Source organism: Filicampus tigris, chromosome 6, assembly GCF_054856515.1.
Source record: "Filicampus tigris isolate MCC_2025a chromosome 6, RoL_Ftig_1.0, whole genome shotgun sequence".
NCBI classification, from domain to species: Eukaryota; Metazoa; Chordata; class Actinopteri; order Syngnathiformes; family Syngnathidae; genus Filicampus; species Filicampus tigris.
Window position 1 is genome coordinate 22,896,309 of NC_141222.1, and position 25,056 is coordinate 22,921,364.

Below are 25,056 nucleotides of genomic sequence, written 5' to 3' on the forward strand. Positions count from 1 at the left end.
TTAGAAGCAGATTTACATATTTTAACCTCAAGACTTTAACGGTAAATGAGAGCAAAAGTGAAGAATTTTGTTTCAAATGTGATGTTTGTCCAGTAAGATGCACGCTCACGAACCGCACAGGTTAATTTAAATTTCATAACGCACAAAAAAAAAGTTAACTGAGTTAACTCAGTTAACTCAGTTTTATTTACTTCCTGTAACAGCTGAACTCTGCTCACTGTGCAGCCAAACTTAGAGAGTCACTGTCGCAAAGACGGACTTTTACGTAGTTTTACTTTAAAAAGTTGCTTGACGACTCATTGGAGAAATCCAAAATAATTTGTACGCTTTGCACAGCCAAATTCAAATACCATATTAGTTATACGTCTCCGGCGTATCGTTTAACTGTTGTGTTTTACAGGAAAAGAATCATATTCAAGAATCAAAGAAAGCTATTAGAACAGTCTTTGAATCGAAATATACTTTTCTTTTTTTTCCACATTAATTCCAAGATTTTACTCAAGTAGATATCGGTTGCAAGGTTCCTAAAAAATTGTATTTGAAAAATGCAATTCATCGCGATCAGTAATGGACAATTTTCCGATTAATTAATTTTAAAAACATTTTTCTCATGGGTTAAACCGATTCATCAGTTGACCGATTTTATCGACCGATATTAGCCCTTTTCAAAATAATCACAATGGGCCGGCCGATTAAACGCCGATTCATTGTTACTTTCTCATGAAAAATGATGTCCATGCATTGTTTTTTTCACTAGATGGAGCTCTAACGCCATTCAATCCAATAAGCATCTTTTCCTGCGACAATGACGCGTTTTTCTCATTAATCGCGAAACGGCATTCATTTATTTGAAATCTAAATATAAATTCATATGTTAATGTTTTTTGACTTGGAAAATTCCTCTGTTGAAAAGTGAAATACTACAGAACAAAAATATTGTTAAATAATCCAATGTTCTGGCGATAATTCATATCTTTGTTGCAAGCGTTAAGGGACCTCCCCCCAAAAAACAAGTTATTTTATTCATTATTTATTATTTAAAATTGTGATTGTGAGTGTGTATGTTTCTTTGTCTCTGTGTGCCCTGCGATTGGCTGGCAACCGGTTCAGGGTGTACCCCGCCTACTGCCCGAAGATAGCTGGGATAGGCTCCAGCACCACCGCGACCCTTGTGAGGATAAAGCGGTATAGATAATGGATGGATATTATTTAAATCAATCAACCGATTAATCGGTTATCAGATTTGTTTTTTTTGCCTCCCACCGATTGGAATTTGCATCGGCCTCACAAACAATCCATAATGGCATAATTTACCATGACAAAGCTTTATTTTTCTACAAAAAAAGCCCCATTTTGCAATGAAAACATTTTATTTTGCAGTGGTAATTTTGCCAGAACAGTTTTCCCAGAAAATGATGAAAGTGAAAATGATCTACTCAGGCATAACAATGCTACTATTTTCCATTAAAAATGCAATATTTTGCCACAAAAACATTTTATTTCACCACGGAAGGGCACTTTGTCATGAAAATGTGATATTTTGTCGCATCAACGTTACATTTCGGCGTAACAATACAACATTTTCTGTGAACGTGCTACATTTTGCCTTAAAAATGTGTGGTTTTTCCTTTGTAAAGTTCCTGGATAAGGCCAGATTGGGAATTAAGGCCAGTGGAAGTCGAGTCTGTCTGGTGTACGGAGGTGGTGTGGAGTGCAAGCAGCGTGGCAGCAAAAATGTTGCAGCCTGGAACGTTCCGTGTTTGGCATGACATTATCTCAAGGCAGCAGTTATGGACGAGCCTGTCGAGCAAGATCACGATAGTTTACAGGCAGGGTGCCAACTTGAGCTGATGTTCAGGTGTGGCACAATGTGTGCAAACTTGTTTCCTTTGCAGTTTACTATGAATGTTATTCTGCTTTACTTTGGGGATAAGCTTGGGTACCTGTGCTCACATCCACTTCATAGAATGCAAAAATTGTAGTTTGTTGTGTTTGCCAGTGTTCTCTTTTAACGTTCTTGAAGTGAAAGTGCTGACACAGGTGTGATTTAGTAGTAAGTAGGGATGGTCACTACCACTTTTTTTTCAGACCGATACTAATACCAGTACTCAACTTTTGAGTACTCACCGATACCGATACTAAAAAACTGATTTCACTCGTACTCGTAATGTCAGATCATTTTAAAAGAAAAACCTTTCATTTATTTCTGGAAAAAGGCACAGCAGTCACTCCGCAATAGAGAGTTTGACTTCAAAATAAAATGCAAACAACTCACACTGAGTTAGTATTCATTTGTGATAATGTTGCCTGAGTGAATATGTGAGTGTCACGTGAGCAGAAAGCCTTCGCGCTGTGAGGTGGAAGTTCCGCCTCTGCGCGCTCGATCATCCAATCACAAAGTAATAGCATTCGTGTATTTTTATTCCGTTTGTTTTTTTTTTTTTACTGGTAAAAAGTTAAAAAAAAAACATTTTATTGACGTCCAAGAAAGAACTAGGTACTGTATATTTGTGTGTCATTCATCTTATTGTATCATCTCTAATTCAAAATGGCTTTCATCACTCAGGGTAAGTTACGTGAAAACGTAAGTTATGTGAACTTCCGGCCAGGCGCAATCGGCCAATCACAGATGCAACCAGCAGGCAGGCGAACAAACATGGAAATATCTCAGTTGTTGACAAGGCGCACTAAATATTTGCTAAACGAGGATGCGAGATACACTGCGGTCACGTCGAACGTGAATTGAGCTATTCTCGTGACGCAATTACATATAAAGTCAATACACTCTGCGTGGATAGGGGCAAATGTGTCCAGCTACACTAGAGCCAAACGGCTTTGAGAATGTGCTTACTCACACACATAAAGTGGACAAACAATGAAGGACAAAATAATCATTGCGGTCTGTGGGCGCCGGGACTTGGACAGCACAGCCGGCTTTCCGATACAAGCCAAAAATGAGTAGGCGGAGGCTACTTGGCGTAGCTGCTAACTGTGCTAAGTAGTAAGTGTCTGCTCTTGTTTACAGCTGTTGAACCAATCTTTTGATGGAATCTGTGATGTCTTATCAGCTTTTTTAAACTCTATCGACACTAAACACTTGAAGAAAGAAATAACTCTTACTTCAAACTGTAGATTTGGTTCAGTTTTAAGAGATTTCACACACAAAGTTGATGGTGGACATGGGGCATTGAAAATACTGCCGTTTGCCCCCAATAACTGTGTCCACATTTTGCCATGAAAATGTTATCTATTGCCACATAAATGCAATATTTTGTGACTAAATTGTTATATGTAGTCACTCAAATGTATAATTTGAAAAAAAAAAAAAAAATCTATAAAGGTGACACTTTTTGCATAAAAATATATTTTGCCACTTAAAAACATGGTTTGGCTACAAAAATGTAATATATATCAATTAATGTGTTACATTTAGGCATTTTAGATATCATTCCATCCATGCATCCATTTTCTGAACCGCTTAAGTATTTGTGGGTGAGCATGGAGCCTATCCCAGCTGACTTTGGGTGGGATGCAGGGTGCACCTTGGAAATGGCCAGCCAATCACAGGACAGAAAATGTTATACTTTGCATCGTGCCACATGAGTGCTACTATATTTTGCCTCAAAAATGTCACGCTTAGCAATAAAAGTGTTACATTGAGGCGTGAGAATGTCCATTGCCACATGAATGCAACAAAATGCCATTTAGCCACAAAAAAAAAAAATGCTAACTTTAGAAATGAAAATGTTATAAATTGACACTTTACTGCATTATTCGGCCACCGGTTGATATTCAGCAATGAAAGCGCAGCATCTTGCAGGTTTTGCCACAAAAACATTATATACTGCTACTAAATGCAATGTATGCCCACAAAAATGTTATGTCGAGCAATGTAAATGCTAAATTTAGAAATGAATGCTATAAATACTAATTCAAATGCAGATTTTGTCCGCAAAAACATATTTAGCAAAGTGCTTCGTTACGCCATGAAAGTGATACATATTGCCACAAAAAATTCATTACGCCACCAAAAATGTCATCACAAGCCAGGAAAGTGTCACACACTGCCACAAAAATGCCAATTGGCAATAAAAATGTTACGTTAAGAAATGAAAATGTTGCAAAATCCTACTTAAATGCATTATTTGGCATTGGCAACAAAAGCATCATATTTAGCGGTGACAAGGCTTCACAAAACATTCCCGAAAAAAGTTCAGTGAAATTTTTTTTTTTTTTTTTTGTATTTTACCATTCCATCAAATCAATCAGGATTCAGGCACGTTATATTTTGGATGGAATCAAGTTACTTAAAAGTCTGTTTAATGCTGTCTGCTGTACGAACACGCTTGGCTGTACTTGTGACCTCCATCACCCTCAAGTGGAGTAAAATCATTAAGGCCCACTCATCCATCTATCCATGTCTCATTTTTTAATGTAACCCCATCCGTTTCTCATCTTCTTTCTCACCCCCCCCCCCCCCCCCCCCCCCCGTCCTCCTCTTGAGACGTCGGTGTGAAAAATAGCATTTTTCCAACATATCTCCCTGAGGTAGCTTTGGCAGGCGCTCACACGGCGGCCATGTCTGCCTTTCATACATCCCCCTCGCACTCGGCGGAACAGATCGCCGGTGATGCCCGCCCACCCGGCCACCCGCCCGCCCGGTGTCTTTTGAAGAGGTTGCCATCTCTCACAGGTTGGCTGGACTCGCTTTTTTTGTGTGTGTGTGTGTCCCATCCTCCACCATCCCCCTTCATTTTTCAACCTCTACCTTAAACATGGACAATTTATGCTCATGGCTAACAACCCAGGCTTATAAAAACAAATTTAAACAGCTTGTGGTCAAACGGCTCGTGGAAGGTGTGTGTTCCCCTGCAAGTACGTGATGCATTGATACGTCGCCATTCATGCGCTTTCAAATGGCGCCATGCGAGAACAAATTCCACCATCGGGGACCTTCGTACAATGCTCAGCGGAGGAGTGTGTTTGAGTGTGTACACGCGTGTGAGGAGTTTTCGGGAGATGTCACCTCCAAAGAATTTGGCCATATGGTGACGAGCACATACAGTAGCGACAGAGGGCTGACGAGAAATAGCGTAAAAAAACCGATGCACTTCTTTTGTTATACTTTTAAAAATGATCGATCGGATGTCTGGGGCAAAAAAAAAAAAAAAAAGTACAGAAAAAGAAATCCAAATTGCATCTCCCCGCATATTTGTGGAGTGGGAAAATGTGTCTCAATTAACACATTTGCATGGGGCGATGATGGCGGACTCCAAATAGGTCACTGACTCAATCTCCCGCCTCCGAATCTTCTCCCTCTAAAATGTTAATTAAGGAGGGCTTTGAGATTTTTCTGCTCAGGGCTGGCCATATGGGCCGGGCATATGTTATATGTATATATAGTACGATTTATAATTCATACAGCGCTGCGGGAGGGAGCGTTTGAGGGCCTGGAGTTTTTTTTTTTTTTTTTTTTTTTGGGGTTGGGGGGGTTACTACAAAGGGGAGTCAGTATGTTCGAGCCTCCCAAGTGGCAGGTAGCGAGCTTAGCCCATTTATTAGTTTCATGTTATTCACTGTTTCACAATAGGATCAACACCTGTTTCTCTGGCGGATGACTTAAAAGAGCGTTAGAATGGCTGCGTGCCGCTTGCTTAATAGGAAATGAATGCAAGACCTCTATTGTGTTTCAGTCAGATGACACGATGCTCCATTGAAACGTTGTTTGTATCAGGGGTGGGGAATCTGACTTCTGTCAGGGGTCATTTCAGTTTGTTTAGAGTCTCAGGGCCTGGTAACAATGCGGCGGCAGTTTGTTCCCAATAGTTCGTTCACCTTGTCATTTCTGTTGCGGTGAATGACTTGGATTATACAAGCAATTGTGGGGCCAACGAGTTGATTATGATGCCCATCCCTACGCTGGAGCACAGACAAAAGTATCGTGACGTGCTACTCACAGGAAGTGAAAATGGAATGGAAATAGGGAGTTGGCACCCAGTTTGAGGTTGCCGTAATGCTCCCAGTAATGTTGGTTGTTTTTACACACTATTGACGGGTACTGATACAAGTCCTGGGAAAAGAAATTGGTCTTCTCTAAACTATTCCGATAAATGTGCAGTGTTTCCCTGCTGGGTCATCGTCCATAGTTCGTTTGTACAGTAGACAGTGGCGCTTTGATGTCCAAGTTTAATTGGTTCTGTGACCGCACTCGTCCCCGCAATAAAAAGGAAATTCAATTTTTTGTAATGTGTTTCTCAGTTAAGGTATATGTAGCACTCCACTTTATTGCACTTTTTAAAACATATGGTAATACCAAAACGGAGCAGAATGGAAACATTTAAACATTTTGTGCATCAAGATTATTGTATAGCTCCTTCTGGTGTGTGCATCTTGGCCACCAGGGGGCAGTGTAATGTCTGATATACTGCAAATGAAGAAGACATAAAGACAGTACTTTTGAAAAATAATCCACTTGCGTTATCCCTCCCTCAATATTGCGAATTCGATTTAATATGTGATTATTTTTTCACGGTCCTCTTCCTGTGTAATCTATTGCAATAAACTGTCTGATAAATATTTGGGTCAGAGCTGGGCATTTTACTAAAACTCCGTTATTCGTCATCAGTCGGCGAGTCCGACTCAACTTTCACGTTCTGCTGAACTGCTGCTTTTTGTGAAACTGAATTGAGTTGAATTCACCGGTGAATTGCGTGGGGGGCACCATAATAAAAAAAAAAAGTATTTTAGTATGGTCTATCTATTAAGCGGATTTTCATCCGTTGCAGGTGGGCCTAAAGCGAATCCACACTTCCCCCTATAAATGGGGGTTCACTGTAGAAATGTCTTAAGATAAATATTTAAGATTCAGCGGGGACTAAGGGAGACCATCCTCTGATTGATTATTTTACCGACTTAGCAACGCGTCCAATAACATTTGTCCTTATATTGCCTTTGGAAATGGATGTTGCCTCGCACATTCCCAACTGAGCCAGTTGTCCCAGTGCCACCCTCCTACCACACACGTATTAATCATCCAAATGGGCCACGGCAGCCAATGGAAATGACTCCGTTGACGTCACTCCTTTGGGCTCCGTGTGGGCCAATCGGAGGAGGCTCGGCGCTGCGCCCGACCTTGTCTCCGGCCGGGACGGGCCAATGGGCGAATCCGCCCCGCGCACCTGATTCGCCGTGCTCCGGTTGGCTGGCGCCTGCACCCGCACAGGTGCCACGGATGTGGGCGGCCAATGGGATGCGTCACTGGACACATGTGGCCTGGCGGAAAACGACTGTAGTATAATACAGCGCATAGCAGTCGTGTCTTATCGGCGGGCCTCAATCCCGCCATCCAGTCTGAACAATGGGCAGTGTGTTGCCCCTGTAAGCAATGTTTATGCACTAATAAAGATGATTAGAAAATCACACAATTGCCAAAAAACGGGCGGTTTGTGAGTGCAGATTATCTGTAATAAAACAGCAAGGGGGTGGGCGGCGGTGTCGGGGGGGGGGGGTCGGTAGAGGGAGCCGCAAAGGCCTCTCATTGCGAAGGATATGAATAGCCTTTGTTTTCGCCACAACTCGCGGCTGTGCGGTCTGCCAGCGTCTGGCTCTTATTATGGGGTTTGTGTCTGCGCGTCTGCTTAAGTGGCACGCACGCGCGGGCGCGCGCGCGCATGCGTTCACAGCGTATGTAAATATGCGCGCAGGTGATTTATATTTTCCCATGTACCCGTTTAAACAATTTCTGTGGGCCCGTGTCGTCGCTGGATAAATGTGTCACGGGGTCCCGCCTGGCACAAGAGCGCCTGTTTGCTTTATTATCCGTTAAAGTTGTGAAATGAAATAGGATTTCGCAGAACGCGCAGCGGCTGCGGGATTTGGGCTCCCTTCGGCTAAGCGGGAGAGGGATGGCTTGATCCAATCAGCGGCACCGCTGCGAGGAGAGCCCATTTCACAGCGCCGGGCTCTGCCAGAACCCCGTCTTGCTGGCCTGCTTGAATTGGAATACAAATGAAGCTCGCTGAATGCACACATGCATGTATACAGAGCTGTACGTACACACTGGGCTGGCTTGAGATGGTGCACAAGCTGTTTGTCGGTTAGGACTTTGTTCCGTAGATAGAAAATAAACACTCACCATTGTCTACAAAGATGTAGTATTCAAATAACATGTTTAGTAACTTTGCAGTAAGGTTTCCGCACACTTTTTTTGGGGGGTTTTTAACCCAAATGAGAAATTTGCTACCGCCCATAGCCCAAGGTTGAGCGCATTCACTATATGTTATGTTGACATAACGTAGTGTATTAAGCTCCTGATAAAAAAAACAAAAAAAAACAATACAACACAGAAAAAAAAAAGACTTTAAGAGCAAACATGAATCAAAAAGACATTTGCCAAGAAATCTTGTGCCTGCTTGAGCAATAAAAGCATTTTTACTCTTCATCAATTACCCGATAGCAATGGACCCGCAACCTATTTTTGGTCCCAATTTGAAAGCATTGATCACATGTTGTTATTACTACACATTTTTTTCCGAACCCAAGCCCGAGTCACTTGATTTTGAATATTTACCAATATCGAGTCCTGATCTGACACCTCGGCAATGCGTTAAAAAGAAGAAAAAAAAAGTGTGCGTCCACACTATTCTCATCTGTCTTCATTTTTTTTCCTTTGATTAAATTTATCTCCAAATGATGCCATTTCATCTGGCTGAAAATCTACTGCAGCTGTGGTTTCAACCAAGTAAACAGATAAAATCTTTTTATAGCATATCAGTGGTGCAGGACAAAATAATCATGAAAAGAAATGACATTTTAACGTTCCATTTTAAATCAACGAAAAAAAATAAAATATCAAAAATTCCGCTTAGTGTAGTAAGAAGATAAATAACCTTAATGTTCAATGAATCCATTTCACACAGTGTAACATTATACAAGTAAAATGATGGCGCTTAACTCCACTTCAATGAACACCAACACTGTTGTAACAATCGTTTGGGCGATGTCGTTTTCTTACATCGTGTGACGCTAGCTAACGTGTGGTCTGTTTTTTGTGAAATCCAGCATTTTTTTGGTATCTTTTCTTTTTCACGCCACGGCACAAACCCCAAATGCTACTTTATGGAATATAAAAGCTGCTGCTATTCCACTTGGCAGTGTCTTTACCTTAGGATTATTTTGTCACTTTATGACATTTAACATTTCTCAAAATGAAAACATCCCGTCTTTTTCACCCTATACCGATCAGGTGAAAATAACGTGATCGGCTCTGATTTCCAAGTGATCAGATCAGGCCAACTCAAATTATCAGTAGGGACCAATCAAAATGGACCTTTTGAGGCCAATGCCAATTCCGATATTGGGCAGAATGAAATCCCGATAACCGATTAATTGGCCATTTTTTGGTATTTTCCGGACTACAAAGCGTACCTGATTTAAATGTAGCCATAAAAACAAACATGTACATAAATTGGCTGCATCTTCACATTGTAACATGGCATATTTGTAAAGAAAGATGTCACAAAGATATTTTTTTTCAAACTAACTTTTAACGACCTTCAACATTTTAAACATCATATTCGATTTTACAACAGAGAAAAAATAAATCACAAGATGATTCAATTTGATGTGAAACCATTTTAAATGGGAGGAAAACCTCCATCTGAATGTTCTGAGCGCCCGTTTCCGTGCCAGTGTTGCACTCAGCAGAAAATTGCCGCCTGGAATTGTCATCGCGCGGCTCTAGCTCACTCCCCCATAGCGGATTCCACGTTGGACTTCTTTAGACAACAAACTAGTGTAAGGTGATTCAACAGCCTCGTTGCATATCGCAGGATTTCGGAATTTGACACGATTGACCGAATTATTAACAATGATCTATTATTGCGTCCCGTCACGTCAGCCATTTTTTGAAGGAGTCTGTTTCACAACATTTTTTTTTTCTTCTTTTGTGCAGGCTACCGACGCTTACCTGGTGAACGACGATCCTGTCAGAGGCCCAGGGGTGCCTGAATGTTTCCTTGTGTCCGATACATACAGGGTATACATACACAAACACACACACACACACACACACAAGCACGAACGAATGAACCGCAAACACAAGTGCTTCATTTTGTGGTCATACAAACAAGCCGAGTGGATTAAAATGATCTACTCTACCTTGACTCACTGTGTTTAAATTTTTTTTTTTTTTTTTCTGGCAGCCTCACACGCTCCACACGCCCCCGACAACATATTTAACACATTTAGCACTGTGCGTGTTCTCACACGAATTTAGATGGATTTTCTATGAAAGATTATGCACTGTAATTGGGGCAAGTTGACATTCCAAGCACTGACTTTAGTTTTAAACATACCGGTTTATAGCACATGTTATACATTGTTATTACTGCGCGTGAAAATAGTCCAATTCAAATGGAGCGTAATGCTTTATTTTCCATCAGAATTCTTCACGTTTTACAAAATTCTGATGCATGTTGCATATTCCGGCAGTGTGACTCTCACCCAAAATTGTTCTCCTGGAAGCCATGAAATGATGCAGTACGAATCCAAGAATGCACCTTCAAATTGCAACTTTTCTCAACTTATGCTCTTTAGTGCGGATTTGTCAAGGCTTATTTTCGCCTTTAGTGGGACTAAAGGTGTTGGCAGCTAAAGCACAATAATGAACAATAGGGAATAGGGATATTAGAATAATGTAATATGGCCAGGAAAAAAATATTGTCATTTTAAAATTATAATGTATTTTGAACACATTTTAAGTATATTGAACAATATAAGGCAGTGGCTTTTGCACTCAAATTGTTGGAATCACCTTTGTAGGAATTTTCACGGTCACTTGTTAAATTGCTTGTTACAGTATTTTTTTTTTTTTTTTGTAATGTATTTTTCAGTGCGGCCCAAATGCTACTTCATACAGTGATTGTATTCAACCTGCTTCATGAAGACGTATACATTTTCTTCCTGTCGTATATAAACAAAAAGGGGATATAATCTAAAGCAGCCGGACTGAAAAACGTGAGCTGCTTTTACACACAGTAAACACTTTTAAAAAAATCAGCAGGCCCGACACATTGCTCCACGCACAAACACACGCACGCACGCACGCACGCGCGCACTGAGATTGCAAACAGACCCAAAGCATCTCTTGTGTACGAGGGGCCTGTTAGCCATAATGACTAATGTCTAACTGCATATGGCTGCACATGTACTGTACGTACATGACTGGTGCGCTCGCATAAACAGCATTTGGAGCCACAGCCACCTGCCTCGCACATTTCGCCCGCTAATGGCGATATCGGCCTTGGCTTTTAACGTAACAGCGTAACCACAGGAGATGGTAAACATAAAATGCGCGGCCAGCGGCGCGTGTCAACGGGAGACCACAACACGCTCAAGTGTTGTCACACCATTTGGTTTTTTCCTCGTGCGGCAAACGCTTTCTCAGAAACCGCCAGAGCTCCAGGGAGGGGGCTTTTCTCAGTGTGGCGGTCAAGATGGGAAGCTAGAGTTTTTAGATGCGAACCTGAGTTGTGGTGTTTTGCAGCTCCGCCGGCGGTTGCTATAGTTTGTGATTTTGGCTGCCGGAGTGCCTGTGTTGTGTTGAATACTGAGATGGGCGTCTAGGCTCCACTCCAGCTCCAGACAAAGAGGGCTGCTTAAGTCAGGCGCTGTAGAAGAATCATGTAGACTCGAGGTCGGGAATTGAACCAGGACGCCTTTCGAAAACGGGCCTGATCCAGATTCGTATTTAACTGTTATTTAACCAGCACGACTACATTTTATTTTCCGCTCATTACAGTTGTAAATGCGCACATAATTACCGTCGTTAAGCCCTTTGAGATTCAGCATCTCGAATCCAAGAGGTGAAAAGACAAAAAGCTTCAAATATTAGAACCAGAAGCATCTTTATTGGCCTTGGATTTTTGATGACGCACCCAAAGAATTTGTCGTTGGTACTACAGCAGAAAAGCCACTCTAGCACAATATACACTTAGGATATAAATGAAAAAAAAAATATTTGCCTCTCATTTCACATTAGGTTAAAAAAAAAAAAAGCGTCACTGTAATTGGCATAGTTCATAGTAAACTCCTGAGAGCATTTAAACATTGTTGGCAACCAAATCAGCAGCACCGAAGCAGGCTCTCAGATGAATTGCCCTGAATGTTGCGAACGCTGATGATCATGTGATCACACCACAATGTTGCGTCAGTCCAAGTTGATGTTCCAGGAGCTACATGACTTATTTGTTCCGCGCAGTCTGTCTTATTTTCTTGCCTTGTTTAGTCCTAGTTTTAAACTTCAATTTGCCTGGAGTGTATGGTTGTTTCAAATTCCCGCCCTCCTCACAGACACCTCCTACCATTTGCTGTTTTAGTAAATAAACGCCTTGGTCGGTATTTGGGGATTCGCCGTAGTTATTTATGTTTCCATTTTCACTTTAAGGATATTTTGCCCAAAAGCACTTTATTTTTAAAGGCAAACTTTATGCAACATACATATAATAGATATTCTGTTATGCCTGTTCAGTCTCCAAAAATCAACAATGCATATAGTTGATGTTGTAATAATAATATAATTCAAAACATAAAATCATCATTTTTTAATTCATACATTTTTTTTTTTTTTTTAAATGACTTTTTAAAATTGTGTTTCTATTGAAAGTTGTTAATAATAGAATATTTTCATTTGAAGTGTCAAGCAAACTATATATTATGATGTTCCCGATCTCGGCTTGAAAACATTTTACACCGGACTGGACCTATTTAACGTTGAACTAAATACCACTAATGGAGAGTGAAAACAAGAAAGCAGTTGGCATAGGAGAGAAAAAGGAAAAAGAGAAAGAGAAGAGAATGCGCGACAGCTTTGGGGTTTGGACCTGTGCCGTGCTGGGGTGTGGTTTGGACCGAGGAGCGACTAATGGAAAGAAATACACTCGGTACCCTTCACCTTTTTCACTCCCCCCCCCCCTTTTTTTTTTTTTCCACTGTTGCTTGCCTATGTATCTTTGAGCGCAAGACGAAAGAATGTGCGTGTGTTCATGCATGCGTGTTTGCGCGCGCGCGCGCCGTGTTCCGTATCCCACATAGGCTGAGGTCTCGTAAAGCTTCGTACCCCAACCACCCCCCCCCCCCCACCCTCACTTTAAAACACTTGGCATTCAAGCACGGGGGTGACTTCAACCTCCAAGACCGCACCCTATAGTCTACACACACACACACACTCAGTGTTATTCACACACTACACAATGCTCCTGAGCGCACACACACACACACACACACACACACACACACTCGGGAGGCAGGGGCTTATGTGTAATTGCAGGCACTCTGCCTGCATATATGAGTTTGATTAGGCCGAGGAGCAGGGAGCGGGTGAGGATAAAGCCGAGGTTGATTAGAACCAGAGAGTATCACTTGCATACAATGGGAGTCACACTGAAGCGGCTTTGGACCTCCCGGTCCAAGTTCAGGTATCAACTATCCGCATATGTACTGGATATTATACACAGCACGCTGCAAAGGGAGCGAGTCATTGTGACGCTAAGAAGATAAAAAGGAGGGGGTTGTAAATTACAAGCGTCAAGAAATCAAATGTGCGTCTTGCAGTAAAACTTTGTTGGTTTCTTCAAAGCATGCCAAGAGGTCCGTAGAAATCGTTGGGAGTTTTTTTTTTTTTTTTTTTTTTTATATTCGAAATATGTTGCGGTATCGTTTATAACTTGCAGGCAAAGATAGCGTGGCTCCGCAAATCCACATTGTAAAAGTTAATTCAATATGAATTTTGGTCAGTGTTGGAGCCAGCGTTTCCTGCTACCGTAAATTAAACACGGATTTGTTGTCGTTCCATCGCAGTCGCACGTTAGCAAGTCAACGTTGTCAGGGATGACGGAATGAGAAATAATGTACCAGGGTCCAGTGCTGGCAGTCGTAAAACTTTTAGCAACCTGAACAAGCAATGTTTTAAGTAACGTTGAACATACAAGTGGAATTAATATTAAGACGGACAGTATTAAATGAAAGACAAATTCCAAAGGAGTGCCTCAAGGATGTGCCTTGTGCATCTTTTTTTTTTCTTCTTTTTACCATTTCTAATTACATTTGAAAACAATCAGTCTTAACTTTAGTGATGACTGACAAATGTGTTCATGAGAATGATTCCTGTCGTAAGATATGACTTGTCCATCTCATCTCAAAATTCCCCTCCCCTCCACATTCTGACATGTCATACAAGTGTGAAAAGAAGTGCACCATTGGAAAGTGTAAGAAAAACATCGCGCTAAAGTTGACGCTCAAGTTTTACTGCTTTGAGTATGACTCTGCTTACTTCGCGTAACATTTGCTCCCATGTTGAGGCTGCAAAATTACTGTTTATTGTTTGCTGTCCTGCGAAAAACACTTATGTCCATTTTACTTTTTTTTTTTTTTACGTGAATCGGGTTTCCGTGTTATAGACATGGCACTGTGAACATTTTTTCAAATTGCAAAATTGGACACACTTTTTTTTTTTTTTAACAGGACAGCGATGATATTAAAAGCAAAACAAGCACAGAGCCCTGAGGACTCACACGAGGAACACGGACGTCTTGTGCAATATGCATGACTTCTCGTGAAATGCACTACTTTTCTTGCCCTCGGCTTACACTTAACCTTTTTTGGCACTGGAAAATGCATATTTACCTGGGAGTCCAGTAAATAGTCTTATTAGTGTAGATTGTACTATGGCTGAACAATTAATTGAATTCAAATCGATGTCGCAATGGTACTCATACTACTCATACTCATCCTCAATACTCAACAAAAATTTAAACGCAACACTTTTGTTTTTGCTCCCATTTCTTTATGAGATGAACTCAAAGGTCTAAAACTTTTTCCACATACATGCACAATATCACCATTTCTCTCAAATATTGTTCACAAACCAGTCTAAATTTGTGATAGTGAGCACTTCTCCTTTGCCGAGATAATCCATCCCACCGGTCAGGCGTGCCGTATCAAGATGCTGATTAGACACCGTGATTAGTGCACAGGTGTGCCTTAGATTACCCACAGTAAAAGGTCATTCTGAAGGGTGCAGTTGTGGAAAAGGTTTTAGACTTTCAGATCAACTGATGAAAAAATGGGAGCAAAACGAGCAAAAACAAAAGTGTTGCGTTCAGTCTGGCGAACGTTTTACGAACATTTGCGACATTGAACAAACCCTGACCACGCGAACGCAATATTCGCTGCCTTCGAAAAAACGTATTCACCGCTCATTGGGATATTAAAATACATGGGAAGAGGACCTTGAAAAAAATAAAAATACGCATATTAAATCACAAGTGCAGTACTGAGAGTCTCAATCTCAATGAGATTATTTTTTTCAAAATCATTCAGACCTATATTGTACCATAAAAGACAGACAATTGGCTACTGTAAAGTATGATTCCAATTTACTTAGCTTTAGGGGTAGCATAGCATCAGCATGTTGCCTCGCAGTTCTAAGGCTCTTGTGTGGAGTTTGTGGGTACTCTGACTTTCTCATTCCAAAAATGTAAATTAGGCTCGATGGCACTCTAAATTATCCATATAGGTGTGAATGTAAGTGTGTGTTTGCCGACCAGTCCAGGGCAGGATAGTCGCTAGCTCACCCTACTCAGGGCTACTTTGAAAATCTGCTATATCTCTATTTATTAGTTCTTGTGTAGTCGTGCTTTTCACTGTCAAGAAATGTAGTCGAAAATGACATAAAAGGTTAAGCATTTCCTTTAACAGGCAAACATCACTTGCCTATCGACTAGTGAGACGCACATGACCAACCCTTGCACAGATTTACACAACACTATTATACTACATTATACTATTTTTCCACAAACTATGAAAATGTTCTTTTTTTGGAATTATATATACTACTTTTTGGCATAAAAACTTATTTGGGCAGTAATTCTTGAAATGTGGTATGCCGGCTCTTGTGGTACATGAAAGAACCACTGGCTAAATAGAGTTCAGTTATATTGAACTCTTAGGATCAATATCACACATTTAATCCTTGAGAATGGCTTGTATTTTTATGTATCATCATAAATCCAATCCTTTTTAATTGATTCATTAGGTACATGTTTTTCATTTCCTTAGTGTATTTTAATGTTGGCAGTGTTTTTTGAGGTGCTACTTGGTATCAAAAGTACAACTGCTGCAATACGGGATAGCAACTCACCCGCTAACTTAGTGAGGTCTGTTGAAAATGGATGGATGGGCAGTTTGAGAGGCTTTTGTTTACTAAAAGGACACTTAGAAGTCATTAAGGGGCATCTGATAGGCTGATAACATGCATGATGTGTAATAGGAAATGAGGAAATGAAATTACATGTTTAGACACTATTTTATTTTTGACTCTCAGTCTTCTTGATTGCATTAGAGAGGGAGCAAAAATAAACTGGAGTCTTTTCAAGTCTTGTAATTTTGAATCATGAGTACATTGCTATAATTTATTTTATTTTTATTTTTTTTGGGCAGAATACAGTCCACTCACTCTTATTCTGGAAGATTGCATGTTTCTTTACCACAGCCTTTCCATTCTGTTCATTTCTGCAGAAGAAAGCTCGGTAGTTTTCGAAGTTCTAATAAAAAACAGTCGACGTACAGTAGAGTTACAGTTCTGCATGTGTGGGGAGGGAGGAGAGTGGAGTGAGAGTGAGGGGGGAGGGCGTGTGCGAGGGAGGGAGGGAGGGAGGGAGAGAGGAGGGAGGGAGGCAGAGCAGGGAGAAAAGTTTCCCCTAAAAGTTGGTGCGGAGCTCGGCGGCACAGTGAGCGAGGCGGGGTTAGAGCCTGCACCGAGCCACAGCACCGATCCTCGGCCAGCCTTTGCAATGCGGCACCGCAGCGAACCTCCTCCATCCACGTTGACTCGCGACCGCTCCGACCGCCACCTGTAGACTCAGCCATGTACTCCCCTTACTGCTTGACACAGGTACGCACTTTTATCTTGTCCTTTAACACACACATACTCACACACACACACACACAAACACGAACACACAAAAGACATTTTAATGGCTTCGTGGATTGCCCCGTTTTCCGGTCTTGTACGCTTGAGGCTGTGCGCCGGTTGCAGTGTGCCCGTTGTCTGCCGCTTTTTTCGCCTTCCCTTCCCCCGGAATTTCCTCCACTTTTACGGTGCCGCTTTTCAAACTAAGCTGAACCGCTCTTCCTCTCGGTTTTAACGGAGCTTTTCCATTTAACGCTCCAAACGCGGCGCTACGCTATCGAGAAAATGGCGCTTCTGCCACTTTATTTTTTATTTTTTTTATAAACCAAATCTCGAACTACAGTACAGTACATACTGTACAGTACAGTGCAAGCGATCGCGCATTGCCACCGAGTGAACACGAGTTGACTTGAAACCACACCGACAGGTTTAACCGACTTGTTGCGTTCACGGACCGAGGAAGTGGAGTTGAGCCTCGCACACACTCACTCACCGCCAAGGGCGAGTTGGTGCTATCGTGGTGCTTTCATAGTCACGGTGGACGCCCTCCTAAGCCCCCCCCCCCCCCCCCCCGAACACACACTCACAACGTGTATTGACGTTCATGTCATTAGGAAGTCGCGAGGGTGCGTTTCGCGTGTACGCGTGGGCATGTGGTGCGTTCAGGGTGCGAGATGTACACTTGGATGATTGATTGATCAGTAAAATACACTTGACCTCTACCAAGTCAAGGCGATTTTTGAAGCACGGTGTTTATTTAGTTTTTTTTAAAATGTATTTTAATTTGTAATTATGTTTAATGAATAGCAGACAATTAAAACTGAATGCACTATGCGATGAAATTTATTCGATGACAGTATGTATGCATGAAAATATTTTTTAGAATTACAATGACGGTATCTTGATCTATTACTGTAATTAATATGAATTCTTACGGACATTTATAGTTTAATTTTTGTGTGTGTGAAGGGACACGCACAATCGCCTATGATTTTACAGGCCCAGTAATGCATGTATTGGGTTATACTAAAATATAATTCTGGTAGATTTTTGACATTGAAGATAAATTCTACTGTATATTATGTGTAAGTACACACAGTGCGAAAAATTTGCTTTTATTGAAAAGCAAAACGACAAGGAGATGGTTGACCTTCATTTGTAAAGCATTGTGCCACAATCATCTTAATCCTAATTTCAAAAATATAATAAATATTAAAAAAAAATAATAGGTCAATGCTTGTTTCAAAGTGATGAATAACACATTCTAGTATATTGTTTGAATTATTCATCATTAATTTGATAAAGAGCAACAGCAAAGGTCATGCTAAATGACCTTTTTGTATAATTTTTTTTTCAGGTCTGTTTTATATAATGCGCATACGAAAAAAAAGCTTTTAAAATTAGGATGCACCATAGACAGGTTTTAGGAAAGGTTACTTGAAATTTCAGATGTTTTTGTGTGTGTGTGCATGATTTAGAAACCAGGTAAAAATGTATTTTTTTTTTTTAAACAGCCTTTATATTTTTCATGCCTGATGTAGGATCTTCATTATTCACTGTTCAGGAGCTACCATCTTACATATTGCGCTAGGAACTGTCATTACTGAAATAGTCTGTTATCATTTTATACACTTATTAATACTTTTTAAAAATATATTACCTGTTTTCCCATGCCAGTTACCATTTTCTACACCCGCAAAATGTGATATCCACATTTTTTCCGTCTTTTGAAAGGTCTGCAAATCAGACGATCCGTGTCCTTACCCAGAGCAGTGTGTGTGTGTGTGCGTGTGTGTGTGTGCATGATAGCTCCACGATGGAAAACATGTGGATTCAGTATTACTTCAGGCCTCCCGAGCTGTTTTTTTTTTTTTTTTTGCATGTTTCCTCTGCTCGTTGCAAGTGAATCACACGATTTTGAATCACTCTTGTATATGTTGAATTAATCACATCATTTGTGTCCTTTAAATGACTCCTTACACGTCCCTTGACCTTTCTGCCGTCTGTCACTTTGGCATAAGGCGGTGTGTGTGCATGTGTGTGTGTGTGTGTGGCACATTTCCTAATCAATATTCTATTTGATTTCTGCATATTTAGTCCAGACGATTTCCAAGCCTGCTGGTGAGTGTCCGAGTTCTCGCCGTCTTTCAATTCTTTTAATTAAAACGAATTGGCAGATATGGGCCGCACAGTGCATGTTGGGCATGCTCCCGAAGATGAATATCAAATTTGGAATAAAAACATGTTGTTAGGTCACTTCCATGCGCTTTTATTTTGGAGTCCACTCTTGTATGTTGACGCTGCGCACGTGAAGATAATACGGGCGCACTGTGGTAGTTTCGTGTCGTCATTCCTCGATCACACTCGTAAATAATTTATATTTCACCCAAAAAAAAAAAAAAAAGGAGCGGTGTAAACAACATTTGAGTGCATTATTAATAGCGCTAAAGAGCTTTGTTGGAAATGGCCCTGCCCGAATAGGTGCAGCCAAAAAAGTGGAACTTTGGCAGCCGTTCACAGCCCTCGTGACGGCAAAGAAAGTATTTGCATAAAGTTTTGATGCGATATGAAGGTTGCGGGGGAGTCTTTAATTAAAACTTTTATGTGCGGCGTTTTCAAATCAATTATCTCAGCTTCCAGTCAAGTCCCCGCCAACGCTGCCAACTTCCGAGGCTGCGTGCAAACTAATGAGATGCACAACTTTGTGCAGGAGATTGTGCAGTGTACTTTGGTGGAGGGGCGGGGGAGAATAAAGAACTTTTATTGTTTTATTCTCACTCATCCGGGTTTGATGTCAAATTATTTACAGTATGCTTGTGATTATTATTATTATTATTTTAAATTTGATATATTATCTATTGTTTTGGGTGCTTCTTCACAGTATGTGAATCGATGCTCACTTATCAGCATCCACTGTTGCAATCAGCTTTGTCTTGGGCAAATTTGACACTTAGAAACTGCAGTATAGAAAATGCATGGAAAAGACAGAAAATTCTGAATGATATTCTGTGTTATCCAAAATTGTAGTTGAATGCTGAGAGATGCTGTTGAACAGTGGTTAATACATTGTAACATCATAACAAGCGGCAAATATCATGCAATTATGCCTCCCCGGGCCTGCGATTAAGGAATAGCAGAGCAGTTGCATATAATCTTCCTGCAATGCTTGGCCATCATTGCATGATCTCACTATTTTATGATATTTTAATAGAAAAAAATGTTTTTTTTTTAAACATGCACTAACATTAGTTGGAATACTTGTCTTTCAACGTTCACATATTATTTTGGCAGAAAACACTAAGCATTGATGTGAATTAATGCTTGATGTAAAAAAAAAAAAAGTTCTGTTTGAGACACAGTCTCTCAGAATTGATTGTAAAGTATTAAGTATATATATATAAATTTGTTCCTAATTCTGAATGCGTGTTCCTGCGCCTTCACTCATTATAGTTCAAAAAAAAAAAATTGGCACACTATTGCATTAATGTGAAAGATTGATTCCAAAAAAATATTTTGACATTGACGGCACTCATGTGAATGCCGGTCTTAGCACTCACATATACTAGCTTTTTTTTTTTTTTTTTTCTCGCCACACAAAAGCACCAACGCGAATGACTGTCTCTCAGCAACCCCCCACGCCCCCCCCCCCAAAAAAGTATTTTATGTACACAAAAGCATTCACGAGTTGACGTGTGAAGCCTCGTCTCTCAGCATCCACACGATCATGTTTAGGTACACAACAGCACAGTGACAGAGTGACACAAATGTGCATTTTTTTGACATGCCTTGACATAGCATTATTATCAAATGCTTGACGCTAGGCAGTCTGCGACACAGCTGAGCAAAAGCCTCACATTCAGGCCCTATTCGTACAATCTGATTGTGCGCATGCATACGTTCGTATTTTTTCCCATAGAGTTGCACGTGTTAAGTAAGGTTTGTTATCTTGTAACATGCTAAATCCATGCGCGCGCACACACTGGCCCTCGGTAGGCCCACTAAACGCATCGAAGAATAGGTTTGTCGTCGTGGAAGGATGGCCGACTGAAAGTGGGCAGACTTTTGGTGCCAGGACACCAGGCAGGCGGTGGCATACGAGCAGACAGGCAGGCTAAACCCAGGGGTACATTGTGTTCTTTTTATTTATTCATCCTTCCTTCTGGTTGCAGACCAGGCCCACCTTACACTGCTTGGCCACAAAGTGAGAGCCGGTGGTCCGCGATGGGTGGATGAATGGACGCTGGAGAATGGCACCAACGTGTCACTTCAGAAGATTCATTAGGATCGCAAAAGGGGCAAGCATGATTTGTAGACAAGAGTTGTTTGGTGCGTTTCCGCCTCCCCAAAAAGAGTCTTGGAGGTGCGCTCGATCCAGCAGTGTGCTCATCCCTTATCTTGCACAGTCTCCCTCACTGCCCATTGAAAATGGATTTATCAAGCTTAACCGAGGCGCTTGGCACCGCAGAGTAATAGGTGGCTGTCCCCTGCATGGGTGGAAGTTATTGTGTATGCAGATATATGTGCACGCGTGCGAATATAGCCTCCCTCTTGCCTCCCAGTGCGGATTAGGTTTACGCTGATCTGTGGCCAGTGGAACCGGGCGGCCCCTATAGCTGTCTTATGTTGGTTTGCGATATAGTTGTATTGAGCGGTCATGCACATGTACGACGCAGCAGCATCTGAAATTAGACACAACCGTCACATATGTTGTGCACTGATAGATAAAAAGTGAGTCGGTGCCGCTGAGGCCTCCTTTTGTTTGAACCTTTTAGCTTTGCTCCGGAAAATGGAAAGTACGAACATTCATTATGTGGAATCTGTACAGTGCCATGGTGCTGTGCGGTATGAACACAATCCAATATGGTGATGATACATATCTTTTTCTTTGAAATTACATGAAGTTCATGTTGATTTTCACTTGCGTGTATTCATTTTATTGATAGAACAAGTATTTTGTATTGAAAACACAATCAAATTAATATGAGACGGGTGGCGGCCATTTTGCCACTTGCTGTCGACTGAAAATGACGTCACAGTTGCTAGCTTGCCAACGTCACGTGACCGAACTCAGAAAACAAGTGACCAGCGTAACATTTCACAGTAATATTTAGTAAGGTCTAATGAAATACGATCACTTTATTCATCCTTCCTTGTGTAATGGTTGGATTAAGCCTGGGTTGATTGGTCTTGTATGTAGAGTGAGGCCCAAGGATGATAGAAAAGCAACTATTTTTGTGTTACCGTTTCAGATGCTAGTTAAGTGTAGCGACAGAGCTAACGATAAAGGGTATTGTACGGTAGATGTTTTTTTTATGTCACACTTCATATATTAATCGATATTAATCGTATAATATATCGTCGCTGTCCTGTGAAAAACACATGTCAATTTTTTAAATTTTCTTATTTTGATGTGAATGGTGTTTCCTCATTACAGACATCACACTAATGTGTAGATTATTTTTTTTCCCCCAAATTAGACATCAGTGTTTTTCAGAGGATAGTGACGAATCAAGATCTTTTTTTTTTTTAAACTTTCACAAGCAATGATTCATGTAACAGTTTAACATTAACCGCACACAGTTGTAAAAAGACGTTAACCACTGCAAAACGGCAATTGTACTCACCCACATCTTTAGTCGTACGCAAGGAAAGCACTGATGAGCAACTTGTGCCACTTTTCCTCAAACCAGCGCTGTTAAGGACACTAAGTTTTCTACTCTAAATACTGCCGTGGGAAACTATGAAAACAATGCATCGGATGGAACCAGACATGCTAGCAACTAGCAAGTGGTTGACATGTACAAGGGAAGGGAGTTCTTGGTTTACGACGGCTCATCCGATTGTTTCTCACATGTATAGCCTAGAATCGTTTTCATTCCTACAAATATTTACTTAAATGAAGACTTTACTACCACGTTAGAGTAGGTTAGTGATAAACTATGACATATTCAGACCCACATAAAAAATGTGGGTTATGTCCCCACCATAGAAATGGAACAAAAACCAAAGAATCCCTTACTTCTCAAGATGGAACTGTAGAAAACAGCTGGAACTGCTGGAGTATAATACTGCATCGTCAAGAGTTAAGGGGTAAACTAACAGCATGTGTGTTTATTTATTTATTTATTTTTATATCCATTTTTTTTTAATTGCGTGTACCGTACGTACTGAGCACAGTGTACTTGGTTTTGTGGTCATTTATTGCATTTTTCCTCACTTGCACGATTCTGTGGTGGCTTCATGGAGGGGAAAAAAAAGGCAAAGAAAAGCAAAATACACCTGTGCAATTATTCTTTTTTTTAGGGTCGATGCCCACTAGGCTGAATGAGTTTGAAGGCTTTTTTTTATTATTTTTTTTTTAACTAAGAATGTTGCAATATTGCGGCTGGTCTTTGGAGGTTTCACTAAACTGTGCTACTACATTTGAGACTCTTAGGCGGGACAGTGAAAACTTTCATCCATGAATTAAACATAGCAGCAGCTGATAAGATGATCAGATGGTGGAAACGTGAGTCGCCCACTCCGGTGCATCCCTCCTCTCGCAGCTGCCGGGGGCCGACAACCCCAACCCCCCCCCCCCCCCTCCTCACCTTCGTCCTCTTCGTCAATTAGCTCTCTGTAAAAGAGGAGTGACGGTTAGAACTAGATCGGCATTGTTGGGGGATGAGCTTGCCTTGTTGTTGTTGTGTTGTTGTTTGTTTCAGGCGGGATCCTTTCTCTAAACCCGCCGGCCCCCCCCCATCTCCTCCGTCACCTATTGGTGTGTTTTGCGCTCCTTTTGATTTTCTCACAGGGTCTTTTGTGGGGGTACCCCCACTCAATGGGACAATGCAGCCTAGCGTGAAATTAAAGCTCTTAGTTAGTTTGGAGTTGCTCAAAAGAGGATTTTACACATGCATGCATTCATAGAGCCTCCCATACGCTATAGATATTGCTAATTAGAGGAAGTACGCCCTATGTCGAGCATCAAGAGCCCAATTAAAAGAGTACCTCTGTGCGCAAGAACTAGGCCAGAGCTCCTCTGTGAAAGCATTTCTATGCCTTGTGGGTGCGTGCGTGTCTGTGAACCGAATGCATGCCTTCTTAATCCAGGCGGGAAGAATGTGGACCAGACTGATATGAGAAGTTTCATTAACATATGCAGTGAGTAAATCAAGGAAAGAGTGGCGTTGATCATCGTGGCAGGCGAACATCTGATTGGAAACAGACCGGGCCGCTCCCGCTGACTCGTCCAAGTCTTGTTTTGGATGTAGTCCACAGCCGAGATGTCTGTCACGCACGCACATTAGACGTGCTATAGGCCGGCTCGATAGTATGGCTGACGATAGCCGGGCTCTGTCAGAAAAGGTAGTCCTCGCGTGAAGCCGTTTGAAAATTCTAACACGGAGGCCGGCCTCAACAAAGGGGGTTGAGAGAGTAGAAGAGGTTCAGAAGAAAAGAACGTGGTGTTCATTGGAAGTTTTTTTGTGATGCAAGACTCCAGCGTCAACATGTTGCTACCCCAGTAGCATAATTGCCTCAAGTCATTTCTGAATGATTTTGGAAAACAAGAAAAAAAAAAAAAAAATCACACATTCGACAAACAAGTAGTTCAGCTGCATCGATTCAACCTTTGTAGATCGCTACGACCTTGAGGGCTGAGAATCTATACTCGCATTAAGAAAAAAAAAACATTTTTAGCAAGCACATTGGTATTTTTTTACTATTGATATTAACACAATGGGTTAAGAATGACTTAGCCATTTATGCTATTAGGCTAATAAATTTACGCTGTAGTGTTTTGTTCTTTTTCTGTCGTCCAGGTCATGTTAATGCACAAAAAGTGGAATAAAGCCAACTGTGCTTTTCTTGGTTGTTGACGACGTTACATCTTTAATCCGACAGCAATCTTCAGTTTGCAACTGAAGACATTGAAGGATTTTAACACACCGCTAAATATTGACGTTTTAGCTTTGTATTACAAGCTAGCATGTTAAAATGGAGATCTGACACGAATCGCCTTGTAGTGTGTCTCCATTTTACCTCGGGGTTCCTTCGATTACGTTTTTGCTTTTACATGCAAGACAAGACATTATTTCTATTCCCGT

At 41.1% G+C, this 25,056-nt stretch overlaps 1 protein-coding gene across 3 annotated transcripts in view; it reads left to right on the plus strand.

Moving 5' to 3' along the window:
* nfixa (nuclear factor I/Xa) overlaps positions 1–25,056 on the plus strand; it is a 177,179-nt gene that overhangs the window by 37,428 nt on the left and 114,695 nt on the right. For 2 of the 3 annotated variants that reach the window (XM_086034392.1, XM_086034393.1), the window contains one exon: positions 9,953–10,036. In XM_086034392.1, coding sequence (XP_085890518.1) covers positions 9,953–10,036 — 84 coding nt within the window. Of the gene's footprint in view, positions 1–9,952; positions 10,037–16,768; positions 16,952–25,056 lie in introns of those variants that run through there. The other variant, XM_086034394.1, reaches the window with a different exon arrangement.